At 40.3% G+C, this 20,640-nt stretch overlaps 1 protein-coding gene across 1 annotated transcript in view; it reads right to left on the minus strand.

Annotated features, from left to right (window-relative positions):
- DAAM1 (dishevelled associated activator of morphogenesis 1) overlaps positions 1-20,640 on the minus strand; it is a 168,569-nt gene that overhangs the window by 65,172 nt on the left and 82,757 nt on the right. Inside the window, exon 3 of the mRNA XM_070931638.1 lies at positions 13,344-13,433. Coding sequence (XP_070787739.1) covers positions 13,344-13,433 — 90 coding nt within the window. The remainder of the gene's footprint in view (positions 1-13,343; positions 13,434-20,640) is intronic.

The following is a 20,640-nucleotide window of genomic DNA, read 5'->3' on the forward strand; positions in this document are numbered from 1 at the left end:
GCCGAGGACTTTGTTCAGTATCTGTATGACAAAATCACTCAGATTCGGGAAGGTCTGGACTCTGACTGGGTAGATCCAGCGAGAGTGACGGAGGCAGGTCTTGAGACTGTTATCTGGGATGAGTTTGATCCTGTGACCCCAGATGACGTGGACAGGATTCTGGGTAGATTGAACGCGACCACATGTTTGTTGGACCCGTGTCCCTCCTGGTTAGTGCTGGCTTCCCGGGAGGTGACGCGAGGCTGGCTCCAGGGGATTATAAATGCTTCATTGGGTGAGGGTGTCTTCCCCGCCGCCCTTAAGGAGGCGGTGGTGAGGCCCCTCCTCAAGAAGCCTTCCCTGGACCCGGCAATATTGGCTAATTATCATCCAGTCTCCAACCTTCGTTTTGTGGCGAAGGTTGTTGAGAGTGTGGTTGCGGGACAGCTTCCCCAGTACCTGGATGAAGCGTCGTATCTGGATCCGTTCTAGTCGGGTTTCAGGCCTGGATACAGCATTGGTCGCGTTGGTTGATGATCTCTGGAGGGCTCGGGACAGGGGCTGCTCCTCTGTCCTGGTCCTGTTAGATCTCTCAGCGGCTTTTGATACCATCGACCATGGTATCATGCTGCACCGGTTGGAAGAGTTGGGGGTGGGAGGCACCGTACTAAGGTGGTTCTCCTCCTTTCTCTCTGACCGGTCGCAGTCTGTGTTGACAGGGGGACAGAGGTCGACCCCGAGGCCCCTCATATGTGGGGTGCCACAAGGGTCGGTCCTCTCGCCTCTCCTGTTCAACATTTATGTGAAGCCGCTGGGCGAGATCATCCATGGTTTCGGGGTGGAGTACCATCAGTACGCTGACGACACCCAGCTGTACATCTCCACCCCGGATCACCCCAACGATGCCCTTGAAGTGATGTCCCGGTGCCTGGAGGCCGTACGGATCTGGATGGGGAGGAACAGGCTCAGGCTCAACCCATCCAAGACTGAGTGGCTGTGGTTTCCGACGTCCCGATATAGTCAGTTGACGCCATCACTGACTATTGGGGGCGAATCATTGGCCCCCACGGAGAGGGCTCGCAACTTGGGCGTCCTCCTGGATTCACGGCTGTCGTTAGAAGAGCATGTGACGGCCGTGTCCGGGAGGATTTTTCATCAGGTTCGCCTGATCCGCCAGTTGCGTCCCTATCTAGATCGGGACTCCCTACACACAGTCACTCATGCCCTCGTTACTTCTCATCTGGATTACTGCAACGCTCTCTACATGGGGCTCCCCTTGAGGTGCACTCGGAGGCTCCAACTGGCGCAGAGTGCGGGCCGCGCGGGTGGTGATGGGAGCGACATGGAGTTCCCATGTGACACCTCTCCTGTGCGAGCTGCACTGGCTCCCGGTGGTCTTCCGAGTGCGCTTCAAGGTTCTGGTTATCACCTTTAAAGCGCTCCATGGCTTAGGACCTGGTTATTTACGGGACTGCCTGCTACCACCAATAGCCTCCCACCGGCCAGTACGCTCCCATAGAGAGGGGCTCCTCCGGGTGCCGTCGGCCAAACAACAAAGGGGGAGAGCCTTCTCTGTGGGGGCACCTACGATTTGGAACGAGCTCCCCCCGGAGATACGTAGGATCCCGGATCTGCGCACCTTCCGCCGCGCGCTTAAGACTTTTCTATTTTATCAAGCTGGCCTGGCCTAAATCTTCCCCCTTTTTAAATGTGGAAATTTTAAATTTTTAAATTTTAAATTCGTCTTTTTATAGGGGTATGGGTAAGGCATTTTAAATTGGGGAGCCATTTTAGATTTAATTCTGTTTTAAACGTATTTTAATTGTTTATATTGTATGTTTTTAACTTTGGCTGTTCACCGCCCCGAGTCCTTCGGGAGAGGGGGCGGTATAAAAATCTAATAAATAAATAAATAAATAAATATAGTAGGTTGGACTGGGAAATTAAAAACAAAATGCTGAAAGAAAGCAGTGACAAACCATTCCATATTGCTATTAAGAAGATAGGAGTTGAGCTCAGCTTGCAGGAGATAGTCATTAAATATCATTAATCAGACATTTTATCCCATTTTCCAGTTTTAACTCAGGTGAACTTGGTTCATCTTTTCAATGTAATTCATAATTTATGCTTGCTCACGGCATGAAATTGCAGATGAGCACATCTGTCAATTTAAAGTTTTACAAAAAAAGCAGTCCTCTAAATCTTTTTCTTGTTTGGAAAATCAAAAGATCTGGACATAATGAGCATCAAAGACAGTGAAATCAGGGTGTAAGAGAGGAGAAGCTGTATTAAACCCTTCTGTTTTATGACCTTGAGAACTGGTGGAGAGCAGGAGATAGGGATGATATTTCTATATAGTGAGAATGGGTAGATAATGTGACCCTTCAGACTTTGAGAGCATGCTTGACATTGATAATAGAACTTATACAAACATTCAGGTCAGCTAAAAGCCACATGTGGGCCCTTTGCTTTTATAAATTAAGAGCACTGCCTTTTCAATAAAGACTGCTGAAAAACAGCAGCATGCTTTCCGACCCTTTGAAGTCTGAAAGCACTTGATATCTTTGGCATTAACTTTAAGATGGTGGTGGTGGGTGGGTTTAGTGCAGGGCTGTCAAACTCCCAGCCCATGTGCTGGATGCGTCATGCGCTGGCCCTCCCACCCCCAGTTTAGCAAAGGGGGAAAAAAGTTCCTGTACATCATGTGATGACGACGACGTGACGATGTGAGTTTGACACCACTGGTTTAGTGTCTTCAAGTCAGTCCTAACTTCTGGTGACCGGGCACATCCTTGCAGTTTCCTTGGCAAGGTGTTTTGGAAGTGGCTTGACGCTGCCTCCTTCCTAGAGCTTCTCAAGGTTACCTGGCTAAGACTCATGGTCTCCAGGTTTCTAGTCTGATGCCTTAACCACTACACCAAACTGGCTCTCCTCAATTTTAAAATAGGATTAAAATAATTTTAAAAGTACAAAGGAAACTTCAAAAACTCTCCCTCCCTCCCTCCCAAAATTCTGTCCTCACTGCATGTGTGACCCCAGCTCTACCCCCCTTATCTTCCCCAAAATATGGTTTTGAACCCATGAAGTTAACATGGTTCTGTCTGGTGAGAGCGATAAAGGCAGTGAATGCTAATTGTGATTGCTTTGAACTTGTCAACACACTGGAGATAGCTGCTTTAGTGAAAGGAATAATTTTAAAGAACCCTTTTTCTAGCCTAGAATCCCATGAGCACTATCCTCTTGAAAGAAAACCAACATTGATCTTAAGAGTAAATTAGGATAGTAGCAAGCTAGAGCTGTTTTTTTTTCTTCAATATATGCAGAAGGCCAGTTGCAAAAAACCACTAGAAGCCGGGGGATCTTGCCATCTGAACCTCTCTCAGTAGAGATGCCTTAAAATTAGCTTTCTATTCAGGAAAAATTAATCCAGTTTGCCTTATCCGTTGTTGTTGAACATCCATAGAGCAAATTGAAAGATAACATCAGTTTTTTCCCCTTATAATTTTATTCCTTTTAAAGTTATGTTACAAAGCTTTTTAATTTTTTTATTTATATACGCCTGGAACATTTGTAATGATTTATTGCTTATGTCCTAGCACCCCAGATGTTCCACAACAGGAACCAAGCTCCTTGGTGGAGCCTGCAATTCTGATGGGTCAGTTTTGTTATTAGCCTTCTGGTACATTTTAAAGGCATCTAATATTAAAACTGATTGCAACAGCTGATGATTATACCAATACTGGACGGGAATTCGTCATTCTTCAACTCATCCTTCCTTCCTGAATGACATAGCACACAGGATAGAGAGAATAAGCTGCTCTTCCTTGATGTAAATGTGTTGGGATTAAAAATACCAACAATCTCTGCCAGCATGACATTCTGCTAGTTGGTCCAACACATCTGGAGGGTATTAGGAGGGGGCATATGAATTTGGACAATGAGAACAATAGTAGGAAAAAGGAAGGAACAGCAAGCTCCTAATGAAGATTAGCAAGTAACAGTAGTATATTTTTTAAAAATACATAAATAGGATCAGATTTAAATAGACCACCAGGATAAGAGTGGGAAATCAATAGCAAACCCCTTCAATTTTGTCTACAAATTTACAGCATATCTATATAGATATACTGTAGATATTATGTACATAGACATGTCCTTACAGACATGAGGAGTTGAGCATTACTTGAAGGTGTCTTTATTTATAAAACACATTAGATCTGAAAGATCTGAAGTTATTTTTCCCCACAGCCAATGGCAAGGAATTGTGGGAGCTGCAATTAAAAAAATAAGGACATTGACATTTTGTCCTTCCTTTAGGCGCTACCCTATTTTTGTATCCCAGCAAATATCCTAATGACAAAGACTGGTTTAAGTCAACCCTGAGCCACTGCACCCAGTTATCTCCCTGTCACATGCTTAAAAGGAGTAGCCCAATTAAGGAACAGCAATCTGTTATAAGAATCACCATGGCTACTGTAATATTCTCTGCACAGACAAAGCAGTCATTATAACCAATCTACTTCAATTTTCTCACATCCGTCCTAGGAATAAGAATTTTTACTCACAAAAGGCAATTTAGCTTGAATCTTGAATTGGCTTGCTGTATGTGCATGAATATGAGAAATTATTTTCACTTTTGCAAGACCTTCAGTTGCTAATGTCATAGTTGTTACTTAAACCCATCATCTTAAAAAACAACATTTATACAAAAGATGCCAAGTTCTCCAGAAATAAATGGGGACGGGGTAGATTAGGCATATTCATAGAGTATGCTGCAATTTAAAAAAGCTTTAGAGAAAGATTAGAAGAGAAGGTTTCATAAAATCCAACTAAACTGGTCAGTGATTTTAGTCTTGCTGTTTGCACTTCAATGTTAAAATATATCTATAGCCTAAGCAATTCTAAGGCTATTCCTCATTCTTTATTCATTCCCTATTCTCATTCTGCAAACTGCCTGCATACCCAGTCATTTAGAAAAAGAAAAAAAATCTTGGAAAATTGTTACAATAATGATTTGTAATAAGAATAAACAAACATTTCTAGTGAGTTGTGTCCCCCTTTTAAAGTTACAAAAATCAATTTCCGTTTTTATCATTGCCTAACATTATGGGAGAATAAAGATTGTAATGAAATTTGAAGGCTATTTGTAGATTACCAATGCCTATGTGAGGAAGACTTAACATTTCCTCCACCCTTGCAAAACACATATCTATGGGTTATTTGGAATGGGTTTTTCTCTCAAACCAAATAACAGAATGTTCTTTTCTTTTCTCTCCCTTCAAATTTGTCTTGTTTTCTGGTGACTGCTTGGACGAGCCCCTGCGGTTTTCTTAGTAATATTTTCAGAAAAGATTTGCCATTTCTTCCTTCCTAAGGCTGAGAAAGAGTTACTGGTCCAAGGTCACACAACTAGCTTTATGACTGAGGTGGGAACAGAACTCATGGTTTCCTGGTTACTAAACTGGTGCCTAAATGACTACACCTAACTGGCTCTCTTTTTACTGATATAACTTCAGTTGGGATACAAAAATAATTAAACTGAACTAAAATCCATCTGAGGAAAATGGTTCTCACAAACCATTGCATCCTTACCACATGTCAACAACTAGAATCTCAATTTGATAAGCTTCCAAAACGCAAAGCTATTTCTGAAATCCCACCATCAGGTTTGAATCTTCAGTTTCAAGCACGTTCTTAACTGAAACTGGGTCATTCAAAAACCACAATGGTTTTGACCGGCAATTTGGGATCAGAATTTTGTAGGATAAGATCTGGGAAAATAAGAAGCTGAACTGTCATGACTCAGAGCGTGGTGTTGGATTTTCTATTTTCAGTCTTCTCTTGACCAAATTATGAAAGATATGGATACAAACACACACACACACACACACACACACACACACACACACACACACACACACACTATTGAAACCAGTGTTATCTTTCCATAATGATATGTAGATGAACCTTTCATTAATTAGAAAGTTATTATCCAAAAGAAAGCAAATACCCCCTTCCATACAAAAAACAGTATATATTTCACATTTTTCAGACCTGACTGTAAAGGAACTTGAAACCCAGTCTTCTAATGATTTTCTTCACCTAGTGACATGTTTTCTAGGAATTATGAAGCTTAGCTGAGAAGAAAGCACACTGGGATTGGCTGCAAATCAAATCCACCCACAACAATATTACTTTCAGATCTGTATTTTATCTCCCTGACAAGGCAATCTTTCTATCCTCATTTCCCTTTCTTATTAGGGTCATGCACTGGCCTAAAACGACTTCAAAGGCTGTTATCATAATCCGAAAATCTGCCTCTCAACTGGAGCTACAGAACAACTGTTCTATTTATTCGAAACTATACTGAAGCTTGCATTCTTGCTTTGGGTCACTGCACATGGACTTGGTATTGCTTCTACAGAATTAATCTTTTCTTCCTGTCGATTTCTCATTTTAAGTAGTCAAGCCAGCCTCTATTTCTTTCTACAATTATTATATATATTCAGATTTTTCTGAATTAGGACTGTTTTGGCTTCTCATTGTTAGGAGTGCGGTGGAGTGTTCTTTGATTATTCAGGAGTCCAAACTACCTGAATTACTGAGACACCAAATGTGCAAAGGTTAATGGGTAGAGAAGAGACAGAGGTTCTATCTGATGTTTCTAAATGCCAAACATGCCTGTGATAAAACATTCCTCAATCAAAAATAAATAGTGGATAACAGGGCAGACCTGATATATATTACTGTGGGCAAGTCTCTCTCAAGGTGACACATTCAATTTTGTAGCCCCCAAGATTGTTGGACAAGCAGGCACAAAAGCAGACAGGGAAGTGATTGAAACCTAGGAAACAGGCCCCTCTCATCAGTCAACAGGAGTGCTGATTTACCACCAGCCTACTTAGTATTTACCACCAGTACTTAGAAGTCAAGGGCTGGGCAACACAAGCAAAGGATAGCTAATGACTTAAAAGCCAGTCATCAACACACCCCAATCAACATCTAAAAAGCCACTTACAACAGGCACTATAAATACCGCACCCAGAACAGCACAAACTCTGCTAGAGAGAAGTTCCCTGAAGATGGGTTCCAGCATGAGTCCGAAAGCTCAGAAGACAAAACCTCTGGTTCCAATGACTAATCCAGATTGGGTCCTGCAAAAGTCTCTCTCCTGTAGACGTGTCTCTCTGGGTTTCAGATATTGCAATAGCAATGACCCCAAAGTAGGAAGACTGCTGGATGTCATCTGAGAAACTCTCCAGCGAACCAAAGGTGTTCTTTTGCAGATAACTGAGTGGGAGGCCTTGTTTGTGGCTACACTTTAGTAAAATGCTGCTTCCCAAGCTGGTGAGCTCTTTTTGGACAGGGTGGTTGTAATGCCCCAGGTTTTTAGTGTGAAAGGACTTTATCTTCTTAGAGAGAAGAGACAATTCATGAGACCATGGCTACCAGAATAATCATGGGATTATCCCAGATGATCATTGACCCAAACCACATAGGAGGCTTTACATTAGATCTGTATCTTGGAGCACCTGAGATGTGATGTGAGAATAGTCAGATTACACTCTGATCATGCTGAGTTTTCAAATGCCATAGTTTGGGGGGGGGGGGGAGAAGAGGGGAGAGACCTATTTAAACAATCTGCACTCAATTGCCAAATTGATTTGTAAATTTCCAAAGGTTGCTTGGAAATTCTCTTGATGTTCTGGAGGAACTTCTTTAGAGAATTCTTCTGAGGCATCAGAAGAGAAATTTAGATGATACTGGCATAGATGAAGAATGGATGTGACCAAAGTGGAAAATGAAGTTAATAAGAGTAGCAAAGCAAACTTATTTCACCACCCTCGCTCCTCCTTTGATAGTCACCTGGCAGGTTTATCATTTACTCTATCTTTACCAGGTAAACTTTTGACAGAAAGGCTTGCAACTGGGTCATCTGGAAAACAAAATAACTCACATCTAGTCAGAATTGCATTCCAGCTCAGCAAGTTAAAAAAAAAAGATGGGACCTTTGTCTAGTGTGGTTTTTGGGGATAGCAATAGCACTTACTTTTATATACCGCTTCATAGTGCTTTTACATCCCTCTCAAAGTGGTTTTACAGAGTCAGCATATTGCCCCCAACAATCTGGGTCATCATTTTTCCCAACTCGGAAGGATGGAAGGCTGAGTCAATCTTGAGACTTGTGAGGTTTGAACTGCTGGACTGCACCTAGCAGTCAGCTGAAGTAGCCTGCAGTACTGCACTGTAACCACTGCACCACCTCGGCTCTTATCATTTTGAGTCAGTGGATCCTGAGGAAATGAACAGAATACTCTATAGACTGATTCCCTCTCTTGCCCCTGCCCCCATGAAAAATGCTATGGAGATGACCAAAGGTTGAGTTTCAGCAGTGGTGAATACACCCTTGAGGGATATGCATTTGCCTCCAACTTTGAAAGAAGCAATGGTAAGCCTCTTCTTCAAGAAGCTATGACTTGAACCATTCATTTTATGACAACTATCTCCCACTGTCTCTTGCTGAGAAGGTACTGTAGTTGGCTGGCAGCAAAGCAGAATCTTGAAGGAAACAAGATTATATGGACACTAATCAGTCAAGTGAAGAAGAACTGACATGAAATGTTGCAAGTGCTGTTCACCTGCCCTCCATCCCCCAGTGCAGTGTCCTGGGCTCAATTGTAAGTTGAGGACTAACTGTAATTTAACAGGACAGCCACCCTCAACAATATTGGAGCTGAAAAGCATTGGAAAGCAGAGACAGACCGACTGATATGCTGTTTATTCTAACATTTCTCTGGAATTCAATATTTATGATGCATTAAAACAGCAGATTTAATCCTTGACCACTGATGCTCATGGCGATGTCCATGTCACCTTCCTAACCAAACTAACGGGTAGATTTGTGAATGAAGGCCTAAAGTGCTGTTCCATTTGTCTCATTATTTTAACGTAAGAGAAAGAACTCTTTCTGTCACAACAGGCCAAGGCCGGTCAGCGTCCAATCTCAATGACAACCAGGTTCTTTTGGGAAGTTCAAAAGCAGGTCACGGAAAGCTATGAACTGAGTCATTCTTCATGAACCTGTTTCACTGTCTACTGAAAGCTTATCATAACACCACTCAGGTTTCTGCAAAATTCAGATAATTTTCTCTGTTCACCCCCCTCCCTCAAAGATCATGATAGTTTTGGCAACTATGTTAGACACTGCGGCACAAAGATAGCAGGTCCCTTCACAGCAGCTGGTTCCTGTTATTCGATTTAAGTAACATTGTCTTGATGAATCCAGCAAATCTGCCATTCCGTTTTCAGAAGCAGCCAGTTCTGATCATAAAAAAAGAGGTATACAGCTGATGGACATTCCCTGTCATGTTGTCTGTATTTATTGTTCTTTAAATTCTTCCAATACCATAAGCACAGATGGGCAACTCAATGTCTGCAGGTGTCCATCTTTAGCTGCTTTTGAATTTCAGAAATGCAGCTGTCAGTAGTAAGGCAGGTTGCTGTTTCCGATGGAGTTAAAAAATAAATCAGCAATACTGCATACTGTGATGGGGATCGTACTGCTTATGAAGAAAAAATTCCAAAGGTTTAAATCTCACATGGAATTAGAGGGAGTCCTCAACTTACAACTACAATTGGGGTCGAATTTCCATTGTTTAAGCAAAGCGGTTAAGTGTTTGCCCGATTTAAGATGTTTTTTGCTACAGATGTCAAGCAAACCACTGCCGTTATTAAGTGAATCTCACATGGCCATTAAACCAATCCTGCTTCCCCCATTCACTTAATTATTGTAATCCAGCTGTCACAAATAGCAATCACATGACTTTGGGATGCTGCAGCCATCATAAATGCATGCTGGTTGCCAAGTGCCCAAATTTTGATCAAGTGATCATGTTGCAACGGTCATAAGTGCGGGGACCAGTCATAAGCATTTTTCAGTGCTGCAACTTTGAACTATTACTAAACGAATTGTTGTAAATTGAGGATTATCTCTTTTGTGTGAGTGGGGGGCCAGGAAGAAAGTGGGGAAAAGAGTGGTCTTATCAAGTTTACAATAGGATTTTAGTTTATGATCTATCTGTAGCACTTGCCTGAACCTGAAAAAACTAAGCCTCCTTAATACTTGGGCACTATTAGATCACCATAATATCTCATGTAGTCACTAGAGCAGGGGTGTCAAACTTGCGTTGTCATAGCATCATGTGACGTATCACAACTTTTTTTTCTCCTTCGCTAAACCAGGTGTGGGCATGGCTAGCACATGACGCATTCGGCCTACGGGTTGCGAGTTTGTCAGCCCTGCACTAGACACTGATCTTGACTTGACGAAGTCTTGGGCTTATTATTTATTCTGTTCAAAATCCATTTACTCAAAATCCACTTGGATCGCCTTTAATTTGACACAGAAATAGAACATGAATATTTGAACAACTTCAACAAGAAATAAAATATTTGGACAACTTCAGCAAGAAATAAAATGAACATGAAAAAGATGAGTCAAAGCTCACAAGTTTCTTTTCTTTTTTAGATACACAGAATTTGAACTGAAAAGGGTTCAATAGTTCAATCATCACTTCCTGAGTCTGGTGATCTTCAGACTGATTAGAGACAAAGTCTCATAGTTCCAAATATTCGGGAATGATGGGTGATGTTGTTTAGAGAATCATAAGACCAGGGAAGTCCTGACCTAAAAACTTTCCATGATCTACAGTGAAACACATGCTTAAAAATATGCCTATTTTTTGTTTGGGAAAAACTTCTAACGAAGATGTTTCCGTAATTTTTCTAGGTCAGTGTTTCTCTACCTTGGGAAGCTGAAGATGTGTGAACTTCATCTCCCTTTCTGGCTGGGGAATTCTGGGAGTTGAAGGCCACAGATCTTCACTGCTCTAGACAGTTCATTCCACTGTAAAATGGATCTTATTTATTTATTGGTTCGATTTATATGCCGACCTTCTCCGGAGACTCAGGGCGGCTTACAATGCGTTAAGCAATAGCTTTCATACTTTTGTATATACCTGCTTAGTAGGGCTTTTGGGGGGCCCCTAATCGGTGTTCTTTTTTATACAGTCAGCTTATTGCCCCCACAAACCGGGTCCTCATTTTACCTACCTCGAAAGGATGGAAGGCTGAGTCAACCTTGAGCCTGGTGAGATTTGAACTTGCAGTAATTGCAGGCAGCTATTGTTACTTAACAGTACTTTAGTCTGTTGCGCCACCAAGGCTCTTCTTGTTCTTGAGCTGTTTTTGTTTCAGATTACATTAAATTATTTTCTGTTGTTTATGCTGAAATTTCAGCAAATAAGTCTTTCCCTTCCCGAATTCTGGGAAACAACTATTTCCATCTTCATCCATATTACCTCTACAAATGTTTCATTTTTCACAGATCCTAATACATTTTGATGGCTTATTACCCAAATGGTCTGTCTCAGAAAATGATAAATGACACATATATAACTTACTTTCTAAACGAAATTTCTATTTTTTGCTTAGTTCCTCTTGGCTTGCCAGTTAGCTATGTATACAAGCCACCACCCTCAAACCAGAGACAATACAGATTGTATTAAATCCAACTGATAATGAAAAGTGGCAATGTGATTATTTTGCTTTTCTTCCAAAACATAATTCTGTTTCATTTATGCTACATTAGGCCCTGGAGTTACAAATAGCATACATGGCATTATGCCTTTATAGGGTTGCATTTTACAAACTTTGTCTTTTCCCTACTGAAATCCTATTAATTTTCTTGGAAGATAATTTTATCCCATGAGATTCCAAGAGTTCTCCAGTCTCTGAACACAATCCTGAAACAGCAGTCTTCCATTAAAAAGCGTTCAGTATAGAGGCAAAAGATTGTGGAACAAGGATACTAGAAGAATGCAACAATTCAGATTTACTCTCCCCAAAGTGTTTCAGAGTGTGTGAGAGTGCAAATACAGCATTTGTCTCCTATATTTTAAAAGAACTGGATCTTTCCTCACAATTGCATGAAAGCCTTGCAAAATTATTGTATAATCCAGCAGAAAGTATGGCTGTTTTAAAGGGTTGCAGTCTAGAGATATATTTGTCTTCCTTTGCACCTCAAATCACCTTCTGGAGATCAAATGTAAAGTGCAAGCCTAAAGAAGCCCACAGATAATAAGAAACTGAACTTAATTTACTGATTAAATTTATCTGCCATCCATCCCACTGCTGAAGCAACTCTTGATATACTGCCATTATTTCCCAATGGCTGTGTTCTCATATGTGCATATCTGGTTAACCTAATTAACCTTATTTGTGGGTTCACCTAATGCATTCGATCCTAAACTAATCAGATACTACCACATGCTACCTTCCATTAAACACGCACCCACCCACCCCAAAAAAACCTCCAATCAAGGTTGAAGCTAAAAAAACCTAGCTAAATTCCTCTCTGACTGGTGAAATATGTGGTCAAAAGCAGTCAATATATGTGCTATCTGATGTAGCCCTTTCTTTTTAAAAAAGAGAATTGTTGGACGATATGCCAGGACAATTAGATATGATGCTTTTCTCTTGCCAAACAATAACCTTAAGTTGAAATGTAATGTAGCTAAAATTCTGTATTGCAGTTCTTAGACAAACTACTACAGAATTACATCTGAGCAATGAACAATGAATAGAATAAATATTACGCCCAGAGTGATTTATGTTACATGCTGCTTCGTTAGAATTTTACATATGCTTTTAACATCTGATTTTATTATGCTAAATTATTGTAATGTAATTTGGTTGCATTTGTGAATAAGCTCCCAGCATACAAATAATCGTGCTAGTTTGGAATCTTATGATCTGGTCTATGAATTTGCAGGCCAGAATAAATTTCCTCCTGTTTCTTCAAACAGATTCAAAAGCATTTTGCAGCATTTTCTTCTTTCTCGTGTCCAGGAAAAAAAAAGAAAAGAACAAAACTATTTTTAAAAAAAGAAGAAAAAAATGCAGGTAGTCCTCAACTTATGACCATAATTGGGACCAGTTGAGCACGGCAGTTGTTAAGTAATCATGCCAAATTTTACCTATTTTGCCTTTTTTGCCACGGTTAAGTGAATCACTACAGTCATTAAATGAATCATGTCACAAAGCGAATCTGACTTCCCCAATTTGCTTGTCGGAAGCTGACTAGGAAGGTGGCAAATGGCGATCACGTGACCCCAGGATGCTGCAACCATTGTAAATACATGTCAGTTGTCAAGCACCCAAATTTTGATCACATGACCATGAGGATACTGTGATGGTTGTAAATGCAAGGTCACTTTTCAGTATCCTTCAAATGGTTACTAAATGAACGGTCATAAGTCGAGGACACCCTGTAACGTGGAGGAAGCATACTTCAAAGGTCTTACCTTTTTCTTACTGCAATAGATCTGCCATTTCTTTTCTGCTGGTAGGGCAAACATGGCTTCTCTATGCTTATCCGTAAGGTCAAGTTCATCCTAGCAAGAAAAAAAGGGTGGGGTAGGGGTGGGGAGAGAGGTAAATGTTTATTATCAAAAAATAAACTTTGATATTCATTGGCATTTTAGCTAAAGGGGAGGGGCCCCTCCCTTCTCCTTAGACAGGTTTAATTTTTTCCCCTTAGCTCAATAATTATTCATATCATGTTGGCCTTTCTACGGTGACTGATTTGAGTCTAGATTATAATGAGCTTCCTGTGAAACATCCTCCTGTAACCTGATCCTGGATCTTAGATTGGCGATTAGTCATGTGTCAAAATCAACCTCATATTTAAGCCTCATGAGAAACATTGGCCTTTTTAAAGGTGTTAATTTTCATTTAATTTTGGTGGCATTTAAGGATGTAACTGATAGCTTGGCATCCATAGTTTTCTTGTGGCTGAAACCAACTACAGCTTTCTACTCTTCTATTTATTTACTAATGACTCTAAGTTTACACCATGTTGGAAAGGATGTAACTGAGCTAATGTTCTTGGTCACATTTCCAGTCAAAGACTTCACTGCATTTATAAACCAAAATATTTCAGCAGCTTTGTGGCAGGAGGTGCCTACAAACTTTTGGCTTGTTACTATTAGTGTTACTAATAGTGTTACTATTCCCTGAATTAACGTGCAGTATCATCACAAGCCAGAATTCTGAAGAATTTTAGCTTAGTATGAATGAGTTAATATGCCTATGCATGCTCTTTGGTTGTTGCAAATGGATGAAAGATTATTAAAGAGCGATCCAACCTACAATTAAGGAGAAATTTTCTGGCAGTAACAACAATCAGTGGAACAGCTGGCATGCAGAAGTTGTGGGTGCTCTATCATTGGAGGTTTTCCAGAAGAGACGACCATATTCCGGAATGGTATAGGTTTCCTGCTTGAACAGGGGGTTGGACTCAGTGGTGGGTTTCAAAATTTTTTACTACCGGTTCTATGGGTGTGATTTGGTGGGCGTGGCATGGCTTGGTGGGCGTGGCAGGGGAAGGATACTGTATTACTTAACGCACTTTAAGTCGCCCTGAGTCTCCAGAGAAGGGCGGCATATAAATCAAATAAAAAAAAAAAAAATCTCCATTCCCTCCCCAATCCAGGGGAAGGTTATTGCAAAATCCCCATTTCCTCCCGATAAGCTGGGACTTGGGAGGCAGAGAATAGATGGGGGCGTGGCCAGTCAGAATTTTTACTACCGGTTCTCCAAACTACTCAAAATTTCAGCTACCAGTTCTCCAGAACTGGTCAGAACCTGCTGAAACCCACCTCTGGTTGGACTAGAAAAGGGGTCTCCAACCTCCAGACGGCGGCCCACTACCAGGCTACAGAAGTGTACGAGCAGTGTGTGCGCACTCCATGTGCAAATGGAGCTGCATGAGAGCGAGCACTTGTCCACCACATTCCTGGAACCATCTCTTCTACCCCTCCACCCCGACCAGTCTGCAAAGCCGAAAAGATTGGGAAACTGTGGACTAGAAGACCACCAAGGTCCCTTCCAATTTTGTTAAATCATGGAAGTCCTGACTGTGGTTTGCTTAGTGTTGCAAAGAAATCAGAAGGTGGGGTTTGTTTCTCTCCTAATAAACCAGAGTCATAAGCCAAGAATATATGTTGAAAACAAGAACAAGCTAGAGTTCTTCCATTCAGACACAATACTAAAAGAAAGCATAGGTATGTGTCGAGGGAAAAGCAAATGGTCAAGCAGTTGCTATTAGCAGGCTTGCTTTTCCATGAGTCAATATACTTGACAACTCTAATTTATAGTCCTATGCACATTTATTTTATATCTCTAGGAACCATTTTGGTGTAATAAAAAGAATATAATAACTCTTGGCATCATAAAATTATATAACTCTAGGCATCATAAAATTAATAATAGATGGACATGCATAATTATCTTAAAGTCTAAAAGCCTGATGAAACAAGTTGGTTTTAAGGTCTACCTAAATTAGGAGATGGTGGAATCCAAACATATCTTTTGGGGAAACATGTTCCACAATGTGGGGGCTACCACTGAAAAGGCCAAACTCCTAGTTTAAATCCCCTTCAGTATAAGCACTGAAAAGTATAGGTTGCTAGTTACTTGCACTGTGTTCATCAGAGTACTTAGATATAATAACAAAGATTCATTTGGGCTTTGAGAAACCACTACTGTTAAAGTCTTTTCAGATAAAGCAGAGGTCTCAAAACTCTTTAAGCTCATTAACCCTTTCATGACTTTTTAGACTGTTCATTGAGCCCCAATCATTTATTACATGTATATGAGAATAATTTAATAAATACTACTTTAACAGTATCTCAAATAACAACCACGACCTCTTGGACAGATCCCTCGACTTTTGGGGGACAATATTGAGCACATTGGTGAACCCTGACATAAAGCAGTCCCTCTATGAAGGGCACAAGGAAAAGGCACTGCTTTTTAAATTTTTTTTAAAAGCACATGAAAATTGTGTTTTTGGCACAGATCAGAAATGTCAAACAAGGGAGCAATGTCCAGTGGTGAAATCTATTTTTTTTTAACTACCAGTTCCGTAGGCATGGCTTGGTGGGTGTGGCAGGGGAAGGATACTACAAAATCTCCATTCCCTCCCCACTCCTGGGGGAAGGATGTTGCAAAATCTCCATTTCCACCCCACTCTGGGGCCAGCCAGAGGTGGTATTTGCCGGTTCTCTGAACTACTCAAAATTTCCACTACCGGTTCTCCAGAACCTGTCAGAACCTGCTGGATTTCACCCCTGGAGCAATCTCATTTTAACCCATCACTATATGTAATAATTATGTTGACCATGCAAGATGTTGCATACCGGCAATTCTAACATCCAAAATTAAGCTTCCTGGACTGATGTACCGGTTTTGATATAGTAGATAAGATGCATAGAACTGTGTTTCTCAACCCTGACAATTTTGAGATGTACAGTATGGACTTCAACTATCAGGAATTCCAGGACTTGAAGTCCACACATCTCAAAGTTGCCAAGACTGAGAAACACTGGCATAGAGGGTAGAAAATTGTCACTGGCAGGAATTTCAAGCTGGTGACAAAAACACCTGGTGGCCATATGGACTGCCTGCAAGGAAAACAGGCAATGTGTTTTTGTAAAGAAAGCATACAGTAATGTAGCTTTCTATTTATTTATCCTCATGTTTGAAATTCTGTGGCTAAATCCCTAAAGCAATCAGCACACAAACTCCATACATGCAGCTTCAATTAACAATCATGAAACAGACTAATTAGTGAGCAGAAGATGCCAATTGGCAACTAGCTTCGTAGGCGATTTGCTATTTGTTCTTTGGGTATGATTGGAGATTGGGTAAAAGAAAGAAATGACAAACACGCATACACAACTGGCTGATCTGTTGTGTGAGTGAGCTCAGAAGTAAATAAAATACCTTCTTAATTATTCTAGCAAGAATTTAACATTTCTAAATTAGTCTTGCAGTAGGAATCAATTATTTCAGAAGAGGCTTTTTCATTCTAAGCAAATAATTTCAGTCCTTTGCAGTCCTGGAGAAATTGTGATTACCATTTTGAAGAATAAAGCAAAAAACGAATATCCCAGATTGGTGGCTGCATTCAGTCTACACATAATTGACATATCTTTTCCTACATATAGAGATTGTTAATACTCCTGTTTGCCAATTTTTCCATTATGAGGAACTGGTATGTTTTAAATATGGGCTATTAGATCTTCCTGCCATACTTTTAGCCCCAGAAGTCAGGAAATTATTAACTTTCAAGACTCAGGAAATTCACTTCCACATTTAGTTTTTCAGCTTACACTGGAACAAGCTCAAGAGGTTTTAGGCATTCGTTCTAGAATTCCTTGGCTGCCTAACCTTCTTACAAAGCTGTCCAGAATTAGGAGGAAAAACTGAATTTCTGCCGAACAGCATAAAAATAAAGAAAAGTAAAATAAATTAGATGGAAGTATAAGAGGATTTGATTCTTTTTTTTTAATGCAATCTACAGGATCATCCGAGAAGCCAACAAAATTTCCTGGCTTTGATTCTAGAAGGGAAGAAGATGAACTAACATAGCAACAAGGCAACCATAAAACAAACTATAGCATAGAAAAGGGGATGAATATTTCCACAAATCTTACGATTTTTGATCCAACCTTGCATTATATGGTCATAACTTAAATGTGAAAAACACCTTATTTCAGCAACATGGTTATTGAGCAGCACTGAGTAAATTGTTTTCTTATGGAAGAATAGGATTACTTTTCCACTTAGTGATACCAATATTACTTTTATTCTGTAATTTGGAATATAGAAATAAAAAAATAGAAGGGATGAGAGAAGGAAACATTTTTTAATTGAATTAGTCTGAATTACTTTGGGCGACTGGGTGTCCTGCTTCTTATTTTCCAAAATAATATTCTCAAGTGAATGCATATTCATTACAATAAAATATAAAATTATTTGCAACCTTTCTTAAAATGTAACCTTATTATGTTATATATGGACATGAAACATACTATTTAATGGAGAATAGTCGGTTTGCCCATTCCTAAGTAATAAGCCTCTATTAGTAGAAGCACGCTTGCTTGCACGCTTGAAGTTCAAATGACTTCAGTGTTAGAATTGAAGGAAAAGAGAAAGAGATGGTTTCACAAAAAGTAAACAACTATTTCAAACCAGTTTGGGGCTTTCTCTTTTACCCAAAACTTTTATGTTTTTTTTTTTTAAATTGCCCATCCCTCTTCACTCTTGTATTTTTCCCAGACGTTAATTACTCTCTTTGAGGAGCCTAATGCTGCTGATGTAAGTAAAGCTGGCAGATGATCAAAATCAGTTTGTGAAGTGGCAGAAACCAACCACTTCTTAAAGACGCATTAAGAACCTCTCCCTTAGTGATGCTAACTGAATGACCACAGCACAGAAAACTTTGTTGTGGCAGGTCCTCACAAGATGAGGCAAAAATCAAAGATATAAAAAAGACTGTACATTAATTCCATGATATTGTTTCGGTATCATCTTTCCACATCAATAAGCATTGTTCAAACACAGCATACACATGATTGGTTGCTTTTAAAAAACAGCAACAAAATCAACCCCGAATGGCTTTTACATGACCAAAACTGGAGCTAGGTGAATTTCTTGTATCTAGTAAGCAACATAAGTAAGTGCAGTGTAGTCCTCCACTTACAACAGTTCATTTAGTGACTGTTCAAAGTTACAACAGCACTGAAAAAAAGTGACATGACTATTTTTCACACTAATGACCATTGCAGGATTCCATGGTCACGTGATTTACATTTGGATGCTTCACAACTGGTTCGTATTTATAACGGTTGCATTGTCCTGGGGTCATATGATCATCTTTTGTGACCTTCTGACAAGCAAAGTCAATGGGAAAGCCAGATTTGCTTAACAACCATGTTACTAATTTAACAACTGTAGTGATTCACTTAATAAATGTGGCAAGAAAAGTCGTAAAATGGGACAAAACTCACTTAATAAATCTCTCTTACTTAGCAACATAAATTCTAGGTTCAATTGTGGTTGTAAATTGAGGATTACCTGTACAGGCTAAGAGTGCCTTGTAAATTTCTCAAACTGGTGGGGGAAACCAGACAGACAGAAAAAAATAATAATTGGTTGTGGTTGAGCTTGTACACATATATTTGTCTAGTCACCTGTGGCAAAGAGAAATCATCTCCAGATCACAAGGAAGCTTTCATGAAATAGAAGAAAAGAGACTCTTGGATCTGCAACTCATCAATATGCAAGAAGTAATTAACTGACATGTGTAGACATGTAGGCTAATTTTAAAAAATAAAGTAATGGCAAGTGAGTGTGATACCAAGAACTAAAAGATTCCAGGTCTGTGAGGAATTGCTTCTTCTTAAGACTAGAATCACTATCCTATATAGCAGGGGTCTCCAAAGCAAGCAAAGCTGGCTGAGGAATTCTGGGTCTTGTGCAGGGGTGGGCTGCTGGGGGTTCGCAGGGGTTTGGGAGAACCTCTAGCTAAGATTCTGTGCAGTTCGGAGAACCCCCAAATCCCACTCCTGGCTGGCCCCACTCACTCCGCCCCTCCCCTCCCCGGAGTCCCCACGCAGCCCGTTTTGGATGCAGGTAAGTGCAAGGCGTGCACAGAGGCTCGGGGAGGATGAAAAATGGGCCTACCGGAAGTTCGGGAAGGGCCTCCGGAGCCTGGAGAGGCTGTTTTCGCCTTCCTGGAGGCTCCAGGAAAGCCTCCGGAGGCTGGGGAGGGCAAAAATGCCCACCCCGCCATGGTGCAGGATGCCGTCTAGGCCACGCTCACCATGGCCATGCCCACTCAGAAACCGGGCAGAGAACCCCTTGCTAAAGTTTTTGAAGCCCACCCCTGGTCTTGTGGTTTATTCAGTAAATGTTATCCTGGGATTTTCAGCAACAAAGGTGGTAGTATTCCAGTAAGCTGCAATTCTGATAAAATTGCACAAAAACTTGTAAATATTGCTATAAGAGATACAACACTTTTCTTTGCAATGTTTAAAAAAAATAATTTTTGCCACTTGCAAATAAAGAAGATGTTAACTGACTTTTTCTTGACTTCTATTTGGTTCATTTCAAGCACTCTTAAAAAGACCTCAATGCCCTGTGAAACAGCCCTGAGGTGCCCTATCAATTTGATAATTTGAAGGATAAAATGAATGTATCTCACGTGGTGTTATTTATGAGTTAAAGTAAACATAGCTGACAGCACTTGAAGTTTTTTTTTTTTTTGTGGGGGAAAAACAGAGCTAAGTGCCTGCCTACCGTCATCATCTAAAAGGATTATGGAGACAAACATTACACCTGCATCAATAAAAACAAAATGTCTGGCAAAATTATCGCTTCTGCTTAGTTATTCCTAGTCATCATTTCCCTTTGTTTCTCAATACTGTAGTTTATTTTCTCTTTTAGAATAATAAAAGAAACAAATAGAACCCTATTAGAAATGGTTTACAGGTAGTCCTTGACTTACAACTAATCATTTAGTGCAGGGGTCTCAAACCTTGGCAACTTTAAGACTTGTGGACTTCAACTCCCAGAATTCCTCTGGGGGAATTCCTCTGTGGGCAAAGCTGGCTGAGGAATTCTGGGAGTTGAAGTCCACAAGTCTTAAAGTTGCCAAGGTTTGAGACCCCTGATTTAGTGACCAAAGTTAAAATGGCACTGAAAAAGATGAAAAGACTGTTTTTCATATTTATGACTGGTTGGTATTGCAGC

Source organism: Pituophis catenifer, unplaced genomic scaffold, assembly GCF_029215685.1.
Source record: "Pituophis catenifer annectens isolate HBS135680 unplaced genomic scaffold, rPitCat1.0.hap2 SCAF_1, whole genome shotgun sequence".
In the NCBI taxonomy this organism is placed as follows: Eukaryota; Metazoa; Chordata; class Lepidosauria; order Squamata; family Colubridae; genus Pituophis; species Pituophis catenifer.